At 42.3% G+C, this 19867-nt stretch overlaps 2 protein-coding genes and 1 pseudogene across 3 annotated transcripts in view; 1 reads left to right on the top strand and 2 right to left on the bottom strand.

Annotated features, from left to right (window-relative positions):
• adprm (ADP-ribose/CDP-alcohol diphosphatase, manganese-dependent) overlaps positions 1–1900 on the bottom strand; it is a 3610-nt gene extending 1710 nt beyond the window's left edge. Inside the window, exons 1-2 of one of the 2 annotated variants that reach the window (XM_034859833.1) lie at positions 1154–1898; positions 590–712 (exon numbers count right to left, since the gene is read on the bottom strand). In XM_034859833.1, the coding sequence (XP_034715724.1) occupies positions 590–712; positions 1154–1748 (718 nt within the window). In that variant the 5' untranslated portion in view covers positions 1749–1898. Of the gene's footprint in view, positions 1–589; positions 713–1153 lie in introns of both variants that reach the window. The other variant, XM_034859834.1, reaches the window with a different exon arrangement.
• A 3059-nt stretch (positions 1901–4959) lies between these two features.
• LOC117936606 lies at positions 4960–16901 on the bottom strand (annotated as a pseudogene).
• Positions 16902–19389: 2488 nt separating this feature from the next.
• The window catches only part of LOC117936602 (growth arrest-specific protein 7-like), a 58968-nt gene continuing 58490 nt past the window's right edge, over positions 19390–19867 (top strand). Inside the window, exon 1 of the mRNA XM_034859827.1 lies at positions 19390–19398. The gene's annotated coding sequence lies outside the window, so the exon portion shown is untranslated. The remainder of the gene's footprint in view (positions 19399–19867) is intronic.

Consider the following 19867-nt stretch of genomic DNA (forward strand, 5'->3'; position numbering starts at 1 on the left):
CTCTATCTGTAAATTATAGAGCGGTCTAGACCTGCTCTATCTGTAAATTATAGAGCGGTGTAGACCTGCTCTATCTGTTAATTATAGAGCGGTCTATACCTGCTCTATCTGTAAATTAGAGAGTGGACTAGACCTGCTCTATCTGTAAATCAGAGAGTGGTCTAGACCTGCTCTATCTGTAAATTTTAGAGTGGTCAAGAACTGCTCTATCTGTAAATTTTAGAGTGGTCTAGACCTGCTCTATCTGTAAATTATAGAGCGGTCTAGACCTGCTCTATCTGTAAATTATAGAGCGGTGTAGACCTGCTCTATCTGTAAATCAGAGAGTGGTCTAGACCTGCTTTCTGTAAATTATAGAGTTGTGTAGACCTGCTCTATCTGTAAATTGTAGAGTATTTTTTCCCCAAATGGTTCAGCCATTTACAACACATTCAGAAAGGAAGCATGTGTGCTGGTGGTGATGTGTGTGTGTTTGTGTGTGTGTGTAATAAATGCTAAATGGACTGCATTAATGTACAGCACTGATATACAGTAGCTAGCCCCAGTCAGAAAAAATGTACACTTCATAAAAGGGACAGATTGAACTTACTCACGAGTGTGACTCTTTCCTGTTTGTCATCGGCCGAGGACAGAACCGAATCCAGCCAGTCCAGCTGCTCCTTACTGAAGCCCCCATTGAACATTGTAAACCTCTGCTGCAGGCCCTCGGAAACTGAAATAGGAACACTAAATATAAAAATCATAACTATCTGTCACCTTGGTGTCTGTTAAATGGCTAAAGTGTGATCTAACATGTTTCCTACATGTGTGACTTTAAGTCTACATCCACAAACTAGATGGGGGAAATCGAGTAATACTGTCTCCGCTCTACAACGACTGCCAGTGCCATTAAGCAAGACATGTGCCATTAAACTTCCCCGGTTATGGACTGGCGGTGAAAGACCACCACGATTATCCTTTAAAGAATATCATTCTTTACTGCTGACTGAGGTCATACTTTCAGTTTTCTCATAAACTTCTATAGAAACAGGCTTGTTTTTGGAGCCAACCCCGACACATTACTTGACTCTTACTACTTTACTGCTTTTACTTCGGTACATTGATTTTGTCTGTGTAAAAACATCAAAGTGTGACTAGTAACTGGTCAGCATACCTGGGGGGCAGTTGAGGTCCTCGTTGGTGTTGTTCTGTTTGATTAAATCCATCGCCTGGCTGTACTGCTCACTGGACTCCTGTCTGCCCAGCAGGCTCACATCATATGCGTCCAGCACCACGAAGGTGAAGCCGGGGTACGGGCGGAAGGAGTAGGCATAGATATCACTGCCAGGAGCCTGGGCCCCAAGCCCCCGGCTGCTGCTGCTGCTGCTGCCGCCGGGGCGGGAGCTGCTGTTGAGCCTTGAACGCAGCAGCGCGCTCCTGCTGAAGTTATAAAACTCGTGGTTGCCCCACACATGGTGGAGCTCCGCGGGGCCGGAGCTGAATTCCCGTAGCACGGTGTGTAGCGCGCGGTCAGAGGAGTCCTGGCCCTTGTTGAAGCCGTCGATAATGTCCCCCAGCTGAAGGATAAACTCTGGTTTTACAGCTGAGTCCGACCAACTTTCCCGGGCGTTTCTGAGCAGCTTCAGACTGCTCCGGTAGTACCGCCTCCTTGTCCTGGCGAAATTGTACCCGTCGTCGATATCTGCGTACTGAATGTCCGCTATCACGCCGAATGTAAACAGCGGCGTTTGTTGAGGACAGTCGTCCATCCTCGATGTTGTCTTCGGATGAACTGACGTGTGAGTGTGCCAACAGAGCGGAGTATACAGGAGACACTAACCGGGGACCCGGCCTGTCAACCGGCGCACATGATGATGTCATAGACAGTTTAAGAAATGGACCAACAGATCCCGTTGCTGCGGCCCATAGACCGTTAACTGTGAAGTATATTAGAAGCTCTTTTCTGGTGATAGCTGAGCGTTACTGCGCAGCCTCCAACTGAGGTTGAAGACGTAGATGTGACGTGTGCAACCTGTCTGAAAACTGTAAGTCTTCTGGTAGCTGTGCAACAGAAATCTCAATCATTCCCAATCAGCAGAGATGGAGAGGTAGGTATATGTTAGGAGATAACATAGACACAGGCTAATTACTGCTAACTAACATGCTAGTTAACATTAACATAGGCACAGGTTAATAACTGCTAACTAACATGCTAGTTAACAGTATCATAGGCACAGGAATTACTGCTAACCAACATGCTAGTTAACATTAACATAGGCACAGGGTAATTACTGCTAACTAACATGCTAGTTAACATTAACATAGGCACAGGGTAATTACTGCTAATTAACAGGCTAGTTAACATTAACATAGGCACAGGTTAATAACTGCTAACTAACATGCTAGTTAACAGTATCATAGGCACAGGGTAATTACTGCTAACCAACATGCTAGTTAACATTAACATAGGCACAGGGTAATTACTGCTAATTAACAGGCTAGTTAACATTAACATAGGCACAGGTTAATAACTGCTAACTAACATGCTAGTTAACAGTATCATAGGCACAGGAATTACTGCTAACCAACATGCTAGTTAACATTAACATAGGCACAGGGTAATTACTGCTAATTAACATGCTAGTTAACATTAACATAGGTACAGGGTAATTACTGCTAACCAACATGCTAGTTAACATTAACATAGGCACAGGGTAATTACTGCTAACTAACATGCTAGTTAAAAGTTCAGTTTAAACCCCAACCGGCCCGTCAGACACCGCCTACCAACAGCCTGGGTCTGGGTCTGGGTCTGGGCCTGAGCCTGGGTCTGTTCAAGTTTTCTTCCTAAAAGGAAGTTTTTCCCCGCCACTGTCGCCCCGTTGCTTGCTCTGGAGGGAACTACTAGAACTGTTGGGTCCTTGTAAATTCTGGAGTGTTGTCTAGACCTCCTCTATCTGGAAAGTGTCTCGAGATAACTCTTGTTATGAATTGATACTATAAATAAAATTGAATTGAATTGAATTTAACAGTTAACATTAATGTAGGCACAGGATAATTACTGCTAACTAACATGCTAGTTAACATTAACATAGGCACAGGCTAATTACTGTTAACTAACAAGCTAGTTAACTTTAGTAATTAAACTTAAACATGTGGGGCGGCTGTGGCTCAGTGGTAGAGCGGTTGCCTACCAATCGGAAGGTTGGTGGTTCGATCCCCGCCCCTGCAGTCATTGTCGAAGTGATCTTGGGCAAGACACTGAACCCCGAGTTGCCCCCGGTGCTGCGCATCGGAGTGTGAATGTGTGTGAATGTTTATCTGATGAGCAGGTTGCACCTTGTACGGCAGCCCCGGCCACGGTGTATGAATGTGTTTGAATGGTGAATGTTTCCTGTAGATGTAAAAGCGCTTTGAACAGTTTTTAAGACTGGAAAAGCGCTATATAAATACAGCACATTTACATTTAAACAGCTAATGTAACTGTCTGCGAGCATAGGCTAATTACTTTGAACTTTTAACAGTCGATAATGGTTTTGTCTATGCAAAAATTCATTTATAAAATAGTGCCCAGGTTTGGGAACGACAATCATTTTCTAGTCACCTTTTCCTAGTTCACCTTATAACCTAATAGGGAGCTTCGCCTTACCCAGTTGGATGAAAGCCAGCCAGGCAGGCCGTTAGTCTGTACTCCTGACAAGTAACGAATAATAAAAGCAATGACTTCCGGCTGTATCCTTCAAAATAATGCTGTTAGAAAGACCGGATACTCCAAAACTCCCCTAGGGTTAAACAACAGAATGAATAGAATGCACTACAAAACTTTAAACTGCTCTCTCTCTCTCTCTCTCTCTCTCTCTCTCTCTCTCTCTCTCTCTCTCTCTCTCTCTCTCTCCATTTTTGGCTCTGATATTCTTTAATGTGCTTTATTTTGATACTTCAACATTCATATTTTGGCCCAAAGGTCTGCACTGTGGCCTCACAGCAAGACGGTACCGGGTGGTCCTGGGTTTTTCTGTGTGGAGTTTGCATGTTCTCCCCCTGGTGTCTGCGTGGGTTTCCTCCGGGTGCCCCGGTTTCCCCCACCACTAAAAACATATTCCCCTCCCTTTCTACAAAGCTGATATGGGGTGAGTTGTAAGGATGCCATGCACCATCCAGGTGGGGTATACACATTGGTGGTTTTAGAGAGTAGTCCCCCCCGAAGCGCTGTGAGTGTCTATGATAAAGTGCTATATAAATGTAATGAATAATTATTTTTGACTTGCTATGGTCATCATTCACTTACTAGGGAATACTTATGAATAGTATAGGCCTATTGTTAAAATAAAAAGTATTCTGTTAAGGAGGTGTTGCCTGTTTTTGAAGATTTCTATTTGAATTGTCAAACATTGCATTTGTCACTGTAATCATTTTTATGTGTTCTAAAGGAAGACGTTAAAAGTTTTTTTTTTTTTTAAGACCGGCTATTGAGATATTTTTTACCTACATGCAGAGAAATGAATGTTACAAATATCACATTACTCCTTCAGATTCTCAGGTTATGTCTCTGTGGCTGAAACAATAGAGCATAGATTTGATAGATTTCCCTTTATGGTTGTTAGGTCTGGTCCACTTGCCAACCAAAACTTTACTAAATAGGACACCCAATTGAGACTCTGCATGCAGAATTTGGCAAATCCATTCTCCAAATGAGTCCAACAGAAAACACCCAATAATGCACGCAGAGCAAAATTAGGATGCCACCCATTAATTATCAAAACTCAAAAGATAGCATATAAGTTTTATAAATACCCCAAAAAAAACAGTAAGGAAGCCCTTACCCTACAGAGAGACATCTCTCAGCCAGCTGGTTCACAAACCCAAGCAGAGCCCTCAGACTTTACCCCCTATCACAACAGAAAACAGAAAGAAAAAGACGTGCACTGCACACACTATACATTCATGAAAAAAACTAGAGAAGCAATGGAACCGCATTCATAAGAAAACAGTGAAGACTAATAGCTTAACAGATTTGTTTTCATATTTAGGACCACATGTTATTTTGCTTTGTAAACAGGTTGAGAGACGCAGGATTGTGGATTGGTCACATGGCTCAGTTCTCTGCTACCGCCGCTTCCTTTTCCTTACCTGAGAAAAGAAAACCCACGTTCACGACTCCAGGTCTCTGTACCTCTGCGTTTGAAGCAACACTTCACACTACAGTCATCAACACAGCCATCAAGGTGAATGTATGCCTCCAAAACAACAACAACAAGGACTTACAACGGATTATAGTATATTGTATGATAAGGTATGTCTGTTACATGTGTGTCAGTAGTTTTCAACAAGTGCACCTTAAGTGTCTTTGCCTGGAGTCCACGGCGTCAGGCCGGTGACACACTTGGGAACCCAGTTAAGGACAGTGGCGGAGGCCAACTCCCCCCCCTCGCCCTCAGCTCGCTCCTGAAAACAATGAGTATGTGTACGGAATGAAATGCTCTAAAATACTGTGTATCAATGTGACACATAAGTCTGGTTTATTTTGCAAGGAAAGCACATACACATTTCCATCTTTATGTTTTCACAAATGGCTGAAGGCCTCACTCTGATCAGTATGCAGTGGTAGAATGTAACTAAGTACATTTACTCATACTATAGTACAAAAATTGAAGTAATAATAATAATACATTTTATTTAACAGCGCCTTTCTAACACTCAAGGACGCTTTACAGACAATAAAAGACAGATACAGGGAACAGAAAAGTGAAGTAGTTATAACAAAACAAATAAAACAAAAAACAAAACAAACAAAACAAAACAAAACAGGAGCAGTGTATTTACAGATAAGCAAGCTGGAACAGATGGGTTTTTAGTCTAGTTTTGAACAGGGGGAGAGAGTTGATATTGCGGAGGTCAGGTGGGAGTGAGTTCCAGAGCTGGGGAGCAGAGCGGCTGAAGGCTCTGGTCCCCATGGTGACAAGTCGAGAATGAGGGACAGTGAGGTGGACGGAGGAGGAAGATCTGAGGGAGCGGGAGGGGGCGGCGATGTGAAGGAGTTCAGACAGATAAGGAGGAGCAAGGTTATGGATGGCTTTGAAAGTATGGAGAAGGATTTTAAATTGTATTCTGAATTGAACTGGAAGCCAATGGAGCTGCTGAAGAACCGGGGTTATATGATGAAATGAGGGGGTTCTGGTGATGACACGAGCTGCTGAGTTCTGAAGAAGTTGAAGTTTATGGAGGGATTTTTGAGGAAGGCCAAAAAGGAGGGCGTTACAGTTGTCAAGGCGGGAGGTGACGAGGCTGTGGATAAGGATGGAGGCAGTGTGAGTGGTAAGGGACGGACGGAGGCGGTTAATGTTGCGTAGGTGGAAGTAAGCAGATCGGCAGATACTATTTATGTGTGACTGAAAGGAGAGGGAGGAATCGAGGATGACGCCCAGACTCCTGACCTGAGGGGATGGGGAGACCAAGGAGTTGTCGATTGGGAGTTTGAAACTATTGATTTTGGATAGGGTGGATTTGGTGGCTACAAGGAGGAGTTTGGTTTTATCGCTGTTTAGTTTAAGGAAGTTTGCGGTCAACCAGTCTTTTATTTCAAGTAGGCAGTTAGTAAGGGACAAGGTGGGGAGCGAGGCGGTGGGTTTGCTGGATAAGTAGAGCTGGGTTTTGTCTGCGTAACAATGGAAATGATTGTTGAATTTGCGGAAGATATTGCCAAGGGGAAGTAGGTAGGTGATGAAGAGGAGGGGGCCAAGAACTGAACCTTGAGGGACGCCAGTAGTAACAGGGGAAGGGTGGGATGTGAAAGATTTGAGTTAAATAAACTGAGTGCAGTCGGAGAGATATGAGCGGAACCAGTCGAGAGGGGTGTGATAGATGCCGAGAGAAGATAGTCTATGGAGGAGAATGGAGTGGGAAATGGTATCAAAGGCCGCACTGAGATCGAGGAGGATGAGGATAGAGATGAGTCCGGAATCAGCAGCTGTGAGGAGATCATTGGTGATTTTTATAAGGGCAGTTTCAGTACTATGGGAGGGGCGAAAACCAGACTGGAAAGGTTCATAAAGACAGTTAAGGGTAAGAAAAGCATGGAGTTGAACAGACACTATTTTTTCAAGTATTTTAGAAATAAAGGGAAGATTGGAGATAGGACGAAGATTATTGTAGTTGGTTGGATCTGAGCCAGTTTTTTTCAGAACGGGTGAGACAGATGCTGTTTTGAAAAGTGAGAGGACAATACCAGAGGAGAGAGAAGAATGAATAATGGTAGTTATGAAGGAGAGGAGGGAAGTGAGACAGGTTTTGACCAGAGCTGTGGGGAGGGGGTCAAGAGAACAGGTTGAAGACTTGGATTTACGAATGAGATCAGAAATTTCGGAGGGGGTGGGCAGTAGAAAGCAGCAAAAATTGGGTAGGGGCAAAGGGGGAGGGGAAGGCAAGGGGGTCAAATGTGATTGCTGGTGAATGGAGTTGATTTTTTCATTAAAAAAGACAACCAGTGAATTACAAGTTTCAACTGAGTACATGTGAGAAGGCAGGGAATCAGGGGGATTAAAAGTCTTATGGATTATTGAAAAGAGAGTCCTGGAGTTTCCTTCATTGGAGCAGATGACGCCACAATAGTAGTTTGATTTAGTTACGGCTATTGAGTTTGAGTAATGACAAAGATGAGATTTATACATTTCTATGTGAATGGAGAGACCAGTTTTTTTATAGAGGGGTTCAAGTTGGTGACCCTTGGCTTTCATGAGACGGAGCTCAGGTGAAAACCAAGGGGCAGAGCGGGAAAAGGACACAGATCGGGTTTTGAGGGGGGCAAGGAAGTTGAGAATATTGCAAAGTCCAGATTTATAATGGGTGACAAGGTGGTCTGTAGAGGAAAAATCAGGAATAGGCAAATTGTTGATGTGGGAGGATAGGATGTCTGTATTTATGTTTTGGATATTACGAAAAGAAATCTGGCGGACTGGCTTGATTACAGATAGAGACAGAGAGATATTGAAGGACAAAAGAAAATGATCCGAAATGTGAACATCATCAGCAGAACAGTTGGAGGGGATTAAGCCAGAGGAGCAAACCAAATCCAGTGAATGACCTTTTATGTGTGTGGGGAAATCAACATACTGATGGAATCCAGAACTGTCTAGACAGGTGGTAAAGTCTTTGGTGAGTGGGAGATTTACATTGTCAATGTGAATATTAAAGTCACCAAGGAGAATGACATTAGGAGAGAGAGTGGAGAGGTGGGTAAGTAGTATGGAGAATTCGTTCAAAAAGTCGCTGTGTGGTTTGGGGGGGCGGTAGACTGTGGCAATAACTGTGGGAGTAGGACCAGGCAATTTAAATACAGAGCACTCCATAGAGCGGAAAACTGGAGTGGAAACTGGCAGCATCTTCCACTTCTCGCGATAGAGCAGCGCGAGACCTCCCCCGCGGCCAGAGCCACGAGGATGAGAATGGTAAACAAACCCAGGTGGAGTGGAGGCGTTGAGCTGAGAGAAGTCACTGGGTTGTTGCCAGGTCTCCGTGAGACAGAGGAAGTCCAGCTTACGGTCAGTGAGGAGATCCTGGATGAGCTGACCCTTGTTTGTGAGAGAGCGGACATTCAGGAGACCAAAGTTGACAGTAGAGGTGTTGTAGCCGGGGGCGGGGCTTGCTACCCTAGCCAGGTTAGCAAGCGAACCACGGTCAGCGGCCCGGGAGGAGCATCGGCGGGAACGGCGAGAAGTGGACCAGAGTGATGTTATTGGATTGGAGTCTTCAAGGTGGAAATTCCGGCGAGATCCGCGGTGGATGTATCTCCGGCGGGGAAGGAGCGCGATCTCAGGGTGTAGTTGAAGATCTAGCGGGGGAGGCACAGACAGAAGCCCGCGGAGCAGGAGGAGATCAGCCGCTGAATACTGGGTCAGACCTTCCCCAGGTCGATGTAGAATAGCAAGGACAGTCCAGAAGAGGATAAACCAAGTGTAAAACTTGGAAGCCCACTTTATGAACGGCAGCGGACAGCTAGCCAACAGCAGGAACCGCGTGGAGTCGAGAAGACAGGTGGCGAACGAGGTTAGTTTACCACACTCAGACACCAAGCATCGGAATAGCAACTAGCAAGTACTTGTACTATACTTGAGTCTGTTCTTTAAATGCCACTTTCTACTTCTACTCCGCTACATCGCAGAGAAATATTGTACTTCTTACGCCACTACTGACAGCTTTAGTTACTAGTTACTTTAGTTACTCCATTACATTCATCTGACAGTGCTAGTTACTAGTTACTTTAGTTACTAGTTACTTTAGTAACTCCATTACATTCATTTGACAGTGTTAGTTAGTAGTTACTTTAGTTACTAGTTACTTTAGTTACTCCATTACATTCATTTGACTGTGTTAGTTACTAGTTACTTTAGTTACTAGGTACTACATCCTTTAACTTAAGTAACATTTTTATGCAGGAGTTTTAACAGAGTACTTTGTTACAGTGTGGTACTTTTTACTTCAGCGAGGACTCGCTGAGAGGGTTCTCTAAAGATGACACACACTGCAGCCTGCAACTTACTTATTATCTGTATGGAGTCCATCACATCATGCACACAAAGTCAAACATGCATGTGTGCATACTGACAAAGAAGAAGCAGGACATGCAACAGCAATGAAAAGATGAAGACTAAAATGGTCATGCAAGAAGTTGGAGAGCACCTCCTCTGCTTCCCCCTCTCTGGAGCCCAGGTAGAGCAACCTGTGTCTCTCTAAATGTTTACCACTCTCCTTGTCCGTTGCTGGCTGCACATTGAGTTAAGAGAGTTGCCATGGTTATGTTGTGTCTCAATTCCATGGGTGTCATACTGCTGTTCCCAAGAAAGAGTATGATGTTGATGTGGAACTACCTGCTCTGCCTTCTAGTTTTCCCCATGCTGCTCACTGCCAATGTCAAACACATACTTCCCCGGGCCGGACGGCTGCAACAGAACAGAGGGATGGCAGAGACAGCTCCAACACTGGAGAAACTATCTGCTTTCATCATCACAATGGGACTAGGCCTGGAACCATTAAGACATCATTGTCCAATTTTTTGTATACCACAAGGAATTAGCTAAGGGCTTAAGGCCAATGGCTGGTAGTTTTGTTCAGATCTTCCAAATAGTAAGTGATTATTGGTCGGACTACATCATTTTATTATCATTCCAGTAGTTAGTTGTTGGCACTTGGCCCTATACACATTCATAGCAACAGACATGACAGCTATTCCAGTTTTTTTATGATCTTAGAGAGGCGTTGTTTACTTCAAAGACTGTGTACCTGTGTTATTACATTATCTGGGGCACATGACAGTTATATAACCTAAAGATGGCTCCTGGGATTCATTCACAACTTTAATTTGTTTATAAAAGTAATACATAATACATATTTTTAAATTTGACTAAAAGAGACAATTAATAGTACAGCAGCATTTGTAAATGACAGATCACAATCATACTAAGACAACCATCATATAAAGTCAAACTACGGTTTATTACAATAAGGATTCACTCTTGGTTGCTCTAGCCGTAATAACAGCACCAACAGCACTAAAAATGAGTCCATCAGAGCAGGGAACAGCAGCAGGAGGCGGCAGTCATTAGGATGGAAGCAGTCAAATGGAAAGGGAGTACATGTGTAAGGTTGCTAATAATGATTGTTTGCCTAACCTGAGATGATGGCATCCCAAGGTGTACTAAACTGTAGCTTTCTAATCATTACTGCTTCATTTTGATGCAGGTGGCATGTAGAAGAACTGAATTTAGAGATGTGGCAAGACTATTTCCTCCAAGTAAAGATTGAGAAGTACTTTCATTCTGTATTGTTCCAGCCCACCCTGACAGAGATGGATCCAGCCGAGAACCAAAGTAGTGAACCAAACTGTTCTCGTCCCCTGACACCCTTCTCCTACATGTCTTCAGTAAGTAGAGGCTGAGTCATTAAAGTAGAACTCACATTATTGTTGACAAAGTTGCCCTTGTATCTGGCGTTAGAGTGGATATATTCTCCAGCTGCTTCCATCTTGCCATTCAGCCAGGAGCCCCGGTACTGGGCGCCCGTCTGCTGGTAGTGGTAAACGCCCTAACCATGCCTGCAATCACATGACCTCAAGGTTACCAGCCAGTTTAAAATGTCCATTTGCTGTATTGAATTAGAATGGATTTAGAAATGAGCAGGTAAAAATTATGTTGAAACTAGGCTCAATAAATATGACTGTTAATATATAAATAGATACTGCTGTATAATGAAAAAACAACATTTATTCTTCCTACATATCTAAAATAAAAAATTTCTAATTTCACCAGCATTGATTTCCAGCAGAAATCCCATTCTCGTGCTGTGTCACTGTATCACCACTTTGTAAATTACAAAGTATGGTATAGACCTCTCTAAAGTGTCCTGAGATAACTGCCGTTGTGATTTGACACTATAAATAAAACTGAATAGAAATTGAATTGAATCACTGAAATTAGTTTAAAGAACTGTAGCAGGCTTCGAATGGAGAAGGCGCAGCAATATTCAGAACTGAGCACACGTCAGTGACATGCACTTGGATTTTTCAAACTATAGATATCGTAGGGCTGCACAATTAATCGAATTTTAACCGCGATCACGATTTTGACTTCCCACGATCAAATTTGCGTGATCGAGCGATTATTTTTTTTAAAGCGTCATTTCATAGAACGCTCCAGGTTTTTTGCAAAGCCCATCTACCGCTACTACCGTGTGATCCTGAGCCAGTCAGAGTAGTTCACTGCACCCCGTGCATTTTATTTTCAAGACGTAGACAGTCCCAGAGGACAGAGTAGCGTGAGGAAAACTCAACAGATAGCAGTCGGTAATACGTCGGTCTTGAGGTTTACCAGTTTACCTAAACGCAACATTTTGTTCTGTGTGTGTTGTTTTTCAGACAACAGCAGTGACCAGTGCTAGTCGGTGCTAGTAACGTCTGTTAGCTGTTAGCTCCTCTAGGACGCACCGGTGCTTATGTCCTCGCATCCGAGGACATAAGCATCCGTTGCAATGCTGTTTATATGGATATGATTTAATTTTGCGTTACATGACCCATTTTGTCTGTAAAGTCGTGCCTGTGTTGGATCTTTCAACGCTCTCTCGTCTTACTCTCCGCGCCCCGCCACACAGCGGCCGCCGGTGTTTCGGTTTAACTGTTTTTTGAGTTAACTGGTGATATGTGTTGAAGGCGGGTCTGCACCGCTGCAGTAAACAATTCCGATAAATTCGCCTCTTTTTCCCATTAATTTGTCGGGGTCTTGTGAAACATTACGGTGGGAACGGGTCAGACAAACTTGAACAAATGAGCCGTTTTCATTACGAAAATATCAGTTGTTGTCTGGCGAGTGCAACGTTGCGTCTCTACCACGTCTCTAGTGTAAACCACGGACACTGATTTTTTAGATTATTTAGTGACATTCACGCTTAAATTAGTTATAAAACTTTGCCCAACCTATTATAAATAACAAAAAAAGCTAACAACAAAGACACGAACACAAGCCTGATATTTCACCTTTCCACACTTGCACTAGCTAGCCTAATATCCAAATGGCTTTAAAATGGGAGTTTGACAGTTGTGACTCGTGTCCAAATGTTATGAATGAGTAGTAATGTGTAGTTTGGATTACCATAACAATGATGCACGTGCGTAGAATTAAATAGAAAACACAATCAACGGGATTGAAGTGACACAAATTAATCTGGCATGAGTCATTGCCACAGCTATCGCTGCAAGCATTACATGTGCAAACACCTTAGAAAGTAGGCTATGTTTCACTTATCTCTGTATGAAAGCATCTCAAATCGAATGGAAGTCAGATTAATAACGGAATGATAGGCTACAAATAGATCACTGATAACGGAAAAACTTTTGGAAAACACTGCTTTATGGTAGCCAGTTGTGAGCAGGCATCGACACAGCCACCAATGTTGTCAGTCTTCGTTCTTGCAACGCCATCACAAGTTAATTCAATGGCAGTATCTGCTTATACTTCAAAACAGCCTTTAAGTTCAACATAAGCTATAGTGAGGTTTTACACTCTGTTGAACGCAGCTTGGAGACAGCTGTCTGCTGTGGAAAAATGGGATCTGCTCAGATTAATTTGTGAGAAGCTATACGGCAATTCAAATAGAAATGTGTTATATTTATGTAGGCTACGTAGTGTTAAATTACAAGCTTGCTCAACACAACAACTTTATTTAATATTCATTATGCCTACTCAATCATCCAGATAAGACTAGTGCATAAATTGCACCGTGGGTTGGAGAGAAAAGTATTTTCAAATTTTCTGTAGGCACATATTGTAGAATTGAAAAATAAAGTTGACTTGAAGTGGCAGCAGTTTGATCCAGTGGGGTTCAACAAAGTCAATCTCATGTTATTAAATGTATGAATGTCTCCAATATAATTATTAGGAAACACAATTTCAGATATCTACAATCCAATTGTTTAGTTATCTTAATTTCAGATATCCATAATGAAGAAAAGAAAATCATTCAAGACATATATTCCAGATATACAAATATCAAAGTCATTCCAAAATCTTCTTTTATTTTGTAGACAGATTTGAGTCAATGGGTTTCACAGAGGGTTTTTTATTTTAGATGTATATACATAATGAATGCAGTGATAAAAGAATATTCTTTTATCACTGCATTAATCAGAATACGGTTTCAACAGCCATAAAATAATCAATTTTCGCTACGTTTTTAGGTATAAAATGTTACATAAATTAGGCTATAAATGACATCTGAACAAACCCCTCTGTAAAAGCGAGTGAAACTGGAAAGCTTTATTGTGTTAATAGTGCTGCTGCAGTTGAGTTTTCTGACTCAGAGTATAAAGAATACCCCATTTCAATAAAATGGCCTTTACAGATATAGATTACAAAATTTTACAAATTTAGCATACAGTGTTGTTTTAACGGTGAAATGTAAATACCACAAGTCGATCTTGGTGTCTCCGTGGTTTGCAGTGAGTGACACAGTCGCCAGACAACGGGTGATATTTTGAAACGACAACGGCTAATGTTTCCATGCATGTCTGTCGGGACCACATCCTCAGCAACTCGTCTCTATAAAGTTTCACACGACACCGACAAATTAATTTGAAAAGAAGCAAAGCGATCAGCACATAGACGGTTAAAGAAGATCAGCATGTTCATTTCATGGTAAGTTGAGACTGGGTCCTGAAAGGCCACGCCCACACCACATCTGCCTCTATCACCAGTTAACTCAAAAACCAGTTAAACCAAAACACCGGTCCACACTTCTGACGTTTGTCCACAGTTTTAATTTTTTATTAACACAGCTGTATATTGTCAAGCAGGAGAGGCAAACCTATATTTGTACCAGTGTTTCCATGGTAACTCTGCTATCGCGGACGCTACGACGAAGAACACAGGAGGTTATTGAATGCAACTAACTTCAGTTGGTAGAGTAACAGCGTGAGACGGAGCTGCTGGACCTGGACCGGGGCCAGAGATGTGACCCATGGCTTGAATATCATAGTTAATAAAAATGCAGCGCAGTGACGATACAGACGTTTCATACACACGACGTGTGTACCTGCCTGCCATTCGACCCGTGCTGGACCCGTTCATAATGATCAGCCGTCTCTCTGTGAGTACGTCCATCACACTCCCTCTCGCAGTTATAAATAGCCAATGTGATTATAACATTTGTGGACTGATTAAAATCAACAAATAATCTTGAGAATAATCGCGATCAAAATTTTGATCAAATTAATCGTGATTATCATTTTGGCCATAATCGTGCAGCCCTAAGATATCGTGTACCTGATGTGATGCAACCACTCTCCATCATACATGTCTCCGTTGGGTGTAGGTGTAGACCCCGTGGCCCTGTCCCAGGTTCTCCACCCATGACCCTGACGCACCAAGAGGGACAGCAATGAGAGATAGTTCCTGATGCTTCAACTGGGCCCTTGTCAGCTGAAAACCTCACACACTGATGAAATCATTTTACACCTTCATATTTAGAGCCATCTGGATAGTAGAAGGTGCCCTGTCCATGTTTCATGTTCTTGTGATAGTCTCCCACATATCTCGCCCCATTCTTGAAGCGATATTACCCCTTTAGACAAAACAGTAAAACGGACAGTTATTTTCCACTAAACGTAACGGAAACCTGGGTGGCGATGATAGAACAATTGTTTCATCACAGACTGAATATGGATCTAGAAACATTAGCACCACTTCTTTAATTCAAAGTGCACATAGTATATACTTATACATAGTATATTACTATTATTAGCATCCATTTGAGGGTCTATCTGCTGTAGACTTTCACTCAGCCCCTTTGGGACAAGTGTTTTGGTTTAACAAGCAATCCTTACCTTGAGACTTTTAGCTAAATGCGTCTGTGGTTGTCATAGTGACAACAGCTGTTGAAAACAGAAAGAGAACATGCAGCTGTCCTCCAGAATATCTCTTTTTTAAGTTTTTCATTCAAACATTCTGGTCTTTGTAATCTTGAATAAGAAAAATTGTCAGTTTTGTTGAAAACTAGTAAAATACCATAAATGGTGTTATGAGCATGCTTGATCTGGCTGCCTCCTGTTTGAGCTCTGCATGATGTGTATACGTTACTTTCATAAGTTAAATTAATGACATGCCCACAATTAGTCAATGGGATGTAATGGTGCACTGAGTTAGTCTACTGCCTTTCATTTATTGTACCACTGTGGCATGAGTTTAAATCCAATGAATGCAAGTTTATGTATTTATTTTTCCTTTAGGGCTGAATATAGCTCTTCTACGGGACACAGGTGTACTCAACAGCCTCTTAAGACCAATAGGTGTAGTCTCTTAAATAAAATGTAGTCTATATATCAGCGATATTTCCTCAGAAAGGTGGGGAACGGTGTTCAACGGTGGGCGTGTCTATTGTATATTTGCTGCGTAACAGGTGATACCCAATCAGCAGAGACATGCCTCTAAACGCGTGGTAATAATAAGGCTCAGCGCTTAAGTCCTGGCTGAACCGTCCTCTGTCTCTGTCTAATCTCCGTCCCCGTCCTCTGTCTAGATGGCGTTTTAACCTCTGTCCCCGTCCTCTGCCTCTGTGACGGCGATCTAACCTTTGTCCCCTCTGTCTCCGTGATGGTGTTCTAACCTCCGTCCCCATCCTCTGTCTCTGTGATGGCGTTGTAACCCTTCCTCCACAGCGCTGTGGAGGAAGGGCTGGCTAGACTAAATCAAATATAGGTAACATCAAGGAGATATAACGTTAGACTGTCACAGAAAGAGCAACTTTATTCTCTCCTTTGCTTTTCTGTAGCAGAAAACAACGTTCAAAACGCAAAGTTTCATCAAACAAGACTCCAAAGACTAGATAACGTTTGAATGAAAAACTTAACAGAGATATTGTCGAGGACAGCTGCATATTCTCTTCCTGGTTTCAACAGCTGTTGTCACTATGACAACCACAAACGCATTTAGCTGAAAGTCTACAATGCAGAATATATATATATATATATATATATATATATATATATATATATATATATGTGTATATATATTGTCGTGCTCGTACTGTCCCTGATAAACGTCTCCGTTGGGCAGGACAGCCTTCCCGACTCCATGTCTCTCTCATGCTTTGTTTCGGTCTCCTTCATATCCCTGCTCCACTCAAACACCCACAACAGGTCAGCACATGCTAGCGCTAGCAGCTAATGCTAGCATCACATGCTATTATCTCACCCCGACTTTACTGCGCTCATCATCAAATTCCTCCGAGCCGACGTCCGACATCTTTCTCTCTCGTCTCTACTTCTACACTGCAAACCGTGCGTTCTCTGGCAGTTTACGGTTACCGTGACAACGGTCAGTCCCATGTGACCAAGAAACGCCATACGGTTAGTTGACTTTCGGCCGCTGAGCAGTATCATGCCAGCCTATATATGTATAGTATGTTTGTATGTATACAGTATACATACATACATACATACATATAAATTATACTTGTCTGCTGAGTTTCTGTGATCTTGAACATGACTGAAATCCCACTGGAAGTGTACAAATCTCTTCTTGTTACACATTTTCATGACATGATATCTCCTGTACCTTGGTGCATGATATGTCATGTTACCTTGGTGAACTAGATGTCCTGTTACCACAATGCGTGTGATGTCCTGTACCCTTGGTTGACAGGTGCAGCAGGATTAACCCAAGAAATAACTCATTCCATTTTGGTGTGGACACAAGTTATTTCTCACTTTTATTATGATTTTGTCATTTCGACATGTGGTGTTCATGCTACGTTCATGCGGTGTGGGAAAGTTCCCAGCTGGGAAAATTCACTCTGCATTAACAATGTGAGGTCTGCATTCTCTGAGTGCCCTTCTAGTTTCAAATTATTATTTTATTTTTATAATTCTCCATATCTAACTCTTGTTTGCATTCTTCAGTGATTTAATACAATTTAAGGAAAAGTGTTTTATCTTGCAATATTCTTACTGTCCTGTTTCAAATGCTCTGCCAGTCTTGTGTTGTCACAGAGACAGATAAACTTCCACACTGAAATGTATGCAACACAATAACCTATCCACATAAAATGTGTGGTTGGCCTAAAGAGTCTGAAAATTTGGGGAAACAGTGGGAAGAAAAAAAGCTCACTATATTTCACTGGTTTAGTCCATACAGAAATCCAAACATCCAACCATCCATCCTTACATCCATCATCATCCCTTATTTGGGGTCGGGTAGCGGGGGAAGCAGCTCCAGTAGGGGACCCCAAACCTTTTTTGAGCCACATTAACCAGCTCCGACTAGGGGTTCCTGAGGCGTTCCCAGGCCAGGTGGAGATATAACCAATCCACCTAGTCCTCTGTCTTTCCTCAGCCTCCTCCCTAGCAGAAACTGAAATGTAAAAATGGCAATTTGAGGTTCCAGGGGAAATGAAGGACTTCTTGGTGAGTTACAACAACATAATTAGTGGGCTTATAGGGTTGAGGGTTTGGGCAGGCTAGGTGTTCTCCATGCTACAGTAACCTAGGCTAGTCCCATCCGGACCCCAGCTCTGGACTTATGTAATTATCTGGACTTGTTACATTAACCTTCAGAAAGACAACAAATGTATACCCCCACAAAAAATCTTATTCAGATGGTCATGGAGATTGTTTAGACTGAAGAGCTAGTGCAGTTATCTTTATGTATAATTTCGTTTTGTTGATGAGACATGTTTGTATTGTCTTTAAATGTCAAATGTTTTTTTCTGTGTTGGTTTATGTATGTCTGCTGCTATTTTGGCTAACACTTAAAAACAGACAGACCGTGCTGATCAAATAAATATCAAATGAATTAATTAGATAGATGAAAATACATTGTCTGATCCACAGATGCTTTTGTTACTGTGCCTGTTAAGCTGTTACATAGACCAGTGGAAGCACCTACTGTATAAAGAGCAGAGATGCATACAGTTTAGTTTGGATCTTCCAAAAATAGCAGTGAAGATGCTGAACAAACACTGTGGCTGTGTCTGTGAGCTCATGAGCGCTTGATCTCTGCCAGAGGTCACCCTCCTTTGGCATTTCTTCTTTTCTTGAGTTGCAGTTGCTCCCCGCCAAAGATTTATAACAAGAGCTCGGTGACATCCCTATGATATCCCATGCCAAACTAATCACTTCTCTCCACCCACAGTCATTAGAGGCTTTGACCTAAATATAGGTGTTTGCTGTGTCTCCTTAAGCCGTACACATCTTTCATCTGGAGCTTGGACTGGGGCTTCTGTGTTGTGTGGGTGTTACTGTCGGGATTTGATCTTGTTTCTGATTCAGTGTCAGGTGTCCAGGTGGACGATACATCTTTTATTTGATTAATTACCTGTACTTTACCGCAATACTTGTCCTTGTAGGCTATTTGCAGTACATTAAATCGTTTCTCACCGAATTATTTTGCACTGAAATGTCACTCGTCTGTTGGCTCTGATAGTGCTGCTTCAGCGTTTGTACATGTCTTCGCACGGAACATTGAGCTTGGCTTCGCGGCTGAGACACGAATAGACTATTAATTTAAAGCTTTTACTCTTAAACACACGGAACGCTACCGTCGTTGCGCCGGTAGTTATAAAACAATTATTAGACTATGAAATATGCCAATTCTGATATGTTCACATAGCCTACTTCAAATAGGGCACCCTAACGCAGACAGGTTACTAACCGTTGTTAGGTGATACGCCATGTTTGTAGTCCAGCTGCAATATGCAAACTGTTGCTTGCAAACTTTGCATTCAACTTTTTCCCGTTATCTATTTTTGTAAAATGCTGCCACACTGGCGATGTCTTCGACATGGTAGAGGAGGACTGACTGTAAATTAAACACTCATAATTAAATAAATATTCAGCAAATCACTAAACCGAGGCTTTCTAGTTCTTTCTTCAATCTGTCCCCAGTGGGTTGGGCTAATCCAAAAAAAACAAGGGGATGTTCTGAAGACAGACTGTTACCTGTAAAACAGGGGTGCTCTGAAAACACAAGCAAGGAAGGACAAAGTGAGGTGTTGTTAAATTGCATTACATGTCATCCAAAGTGACTTACAATTGCTATATATACTGTATGTCAGAGGTCGCACACTTCCGGAGCAACTAGGTGTTAAGTGTCTTGACACATTGGTTGATGTATCACTGTCGGAATGGAACTCAGATCTCCTACACCAAAGGCATGTGTCATCACCACTCCTGATGTAGTATAGAGAGCAAAGAGTTCTGCGTCTGGATGAATTTTTATTTTTCTTTGTCTAACTTGTAAGTTAAGTGTGGTAACTACATCCCATACTTAACTGCAGTTACTGCACGTAACACACATACTAATTTTAACCCAAATCATACTATTTTCCTAAACCTAACCAAACTACAAGTTTT

Source organism: Etheostoma cragini, chromosome 21 (genome assembly GCF_013103735.1).
Source record: "Etheostoma cragini isolate CJK2018 chromosome 21, CSU_Ecrag_1.0, whole genome shotgun sequence".
NCBI classification, from domain to species: Eukaryota; Metazoa; Chordata; class Actinopteri; order Perciformes; family Percidae; genus Etheostoma; species Etheostoma cragini.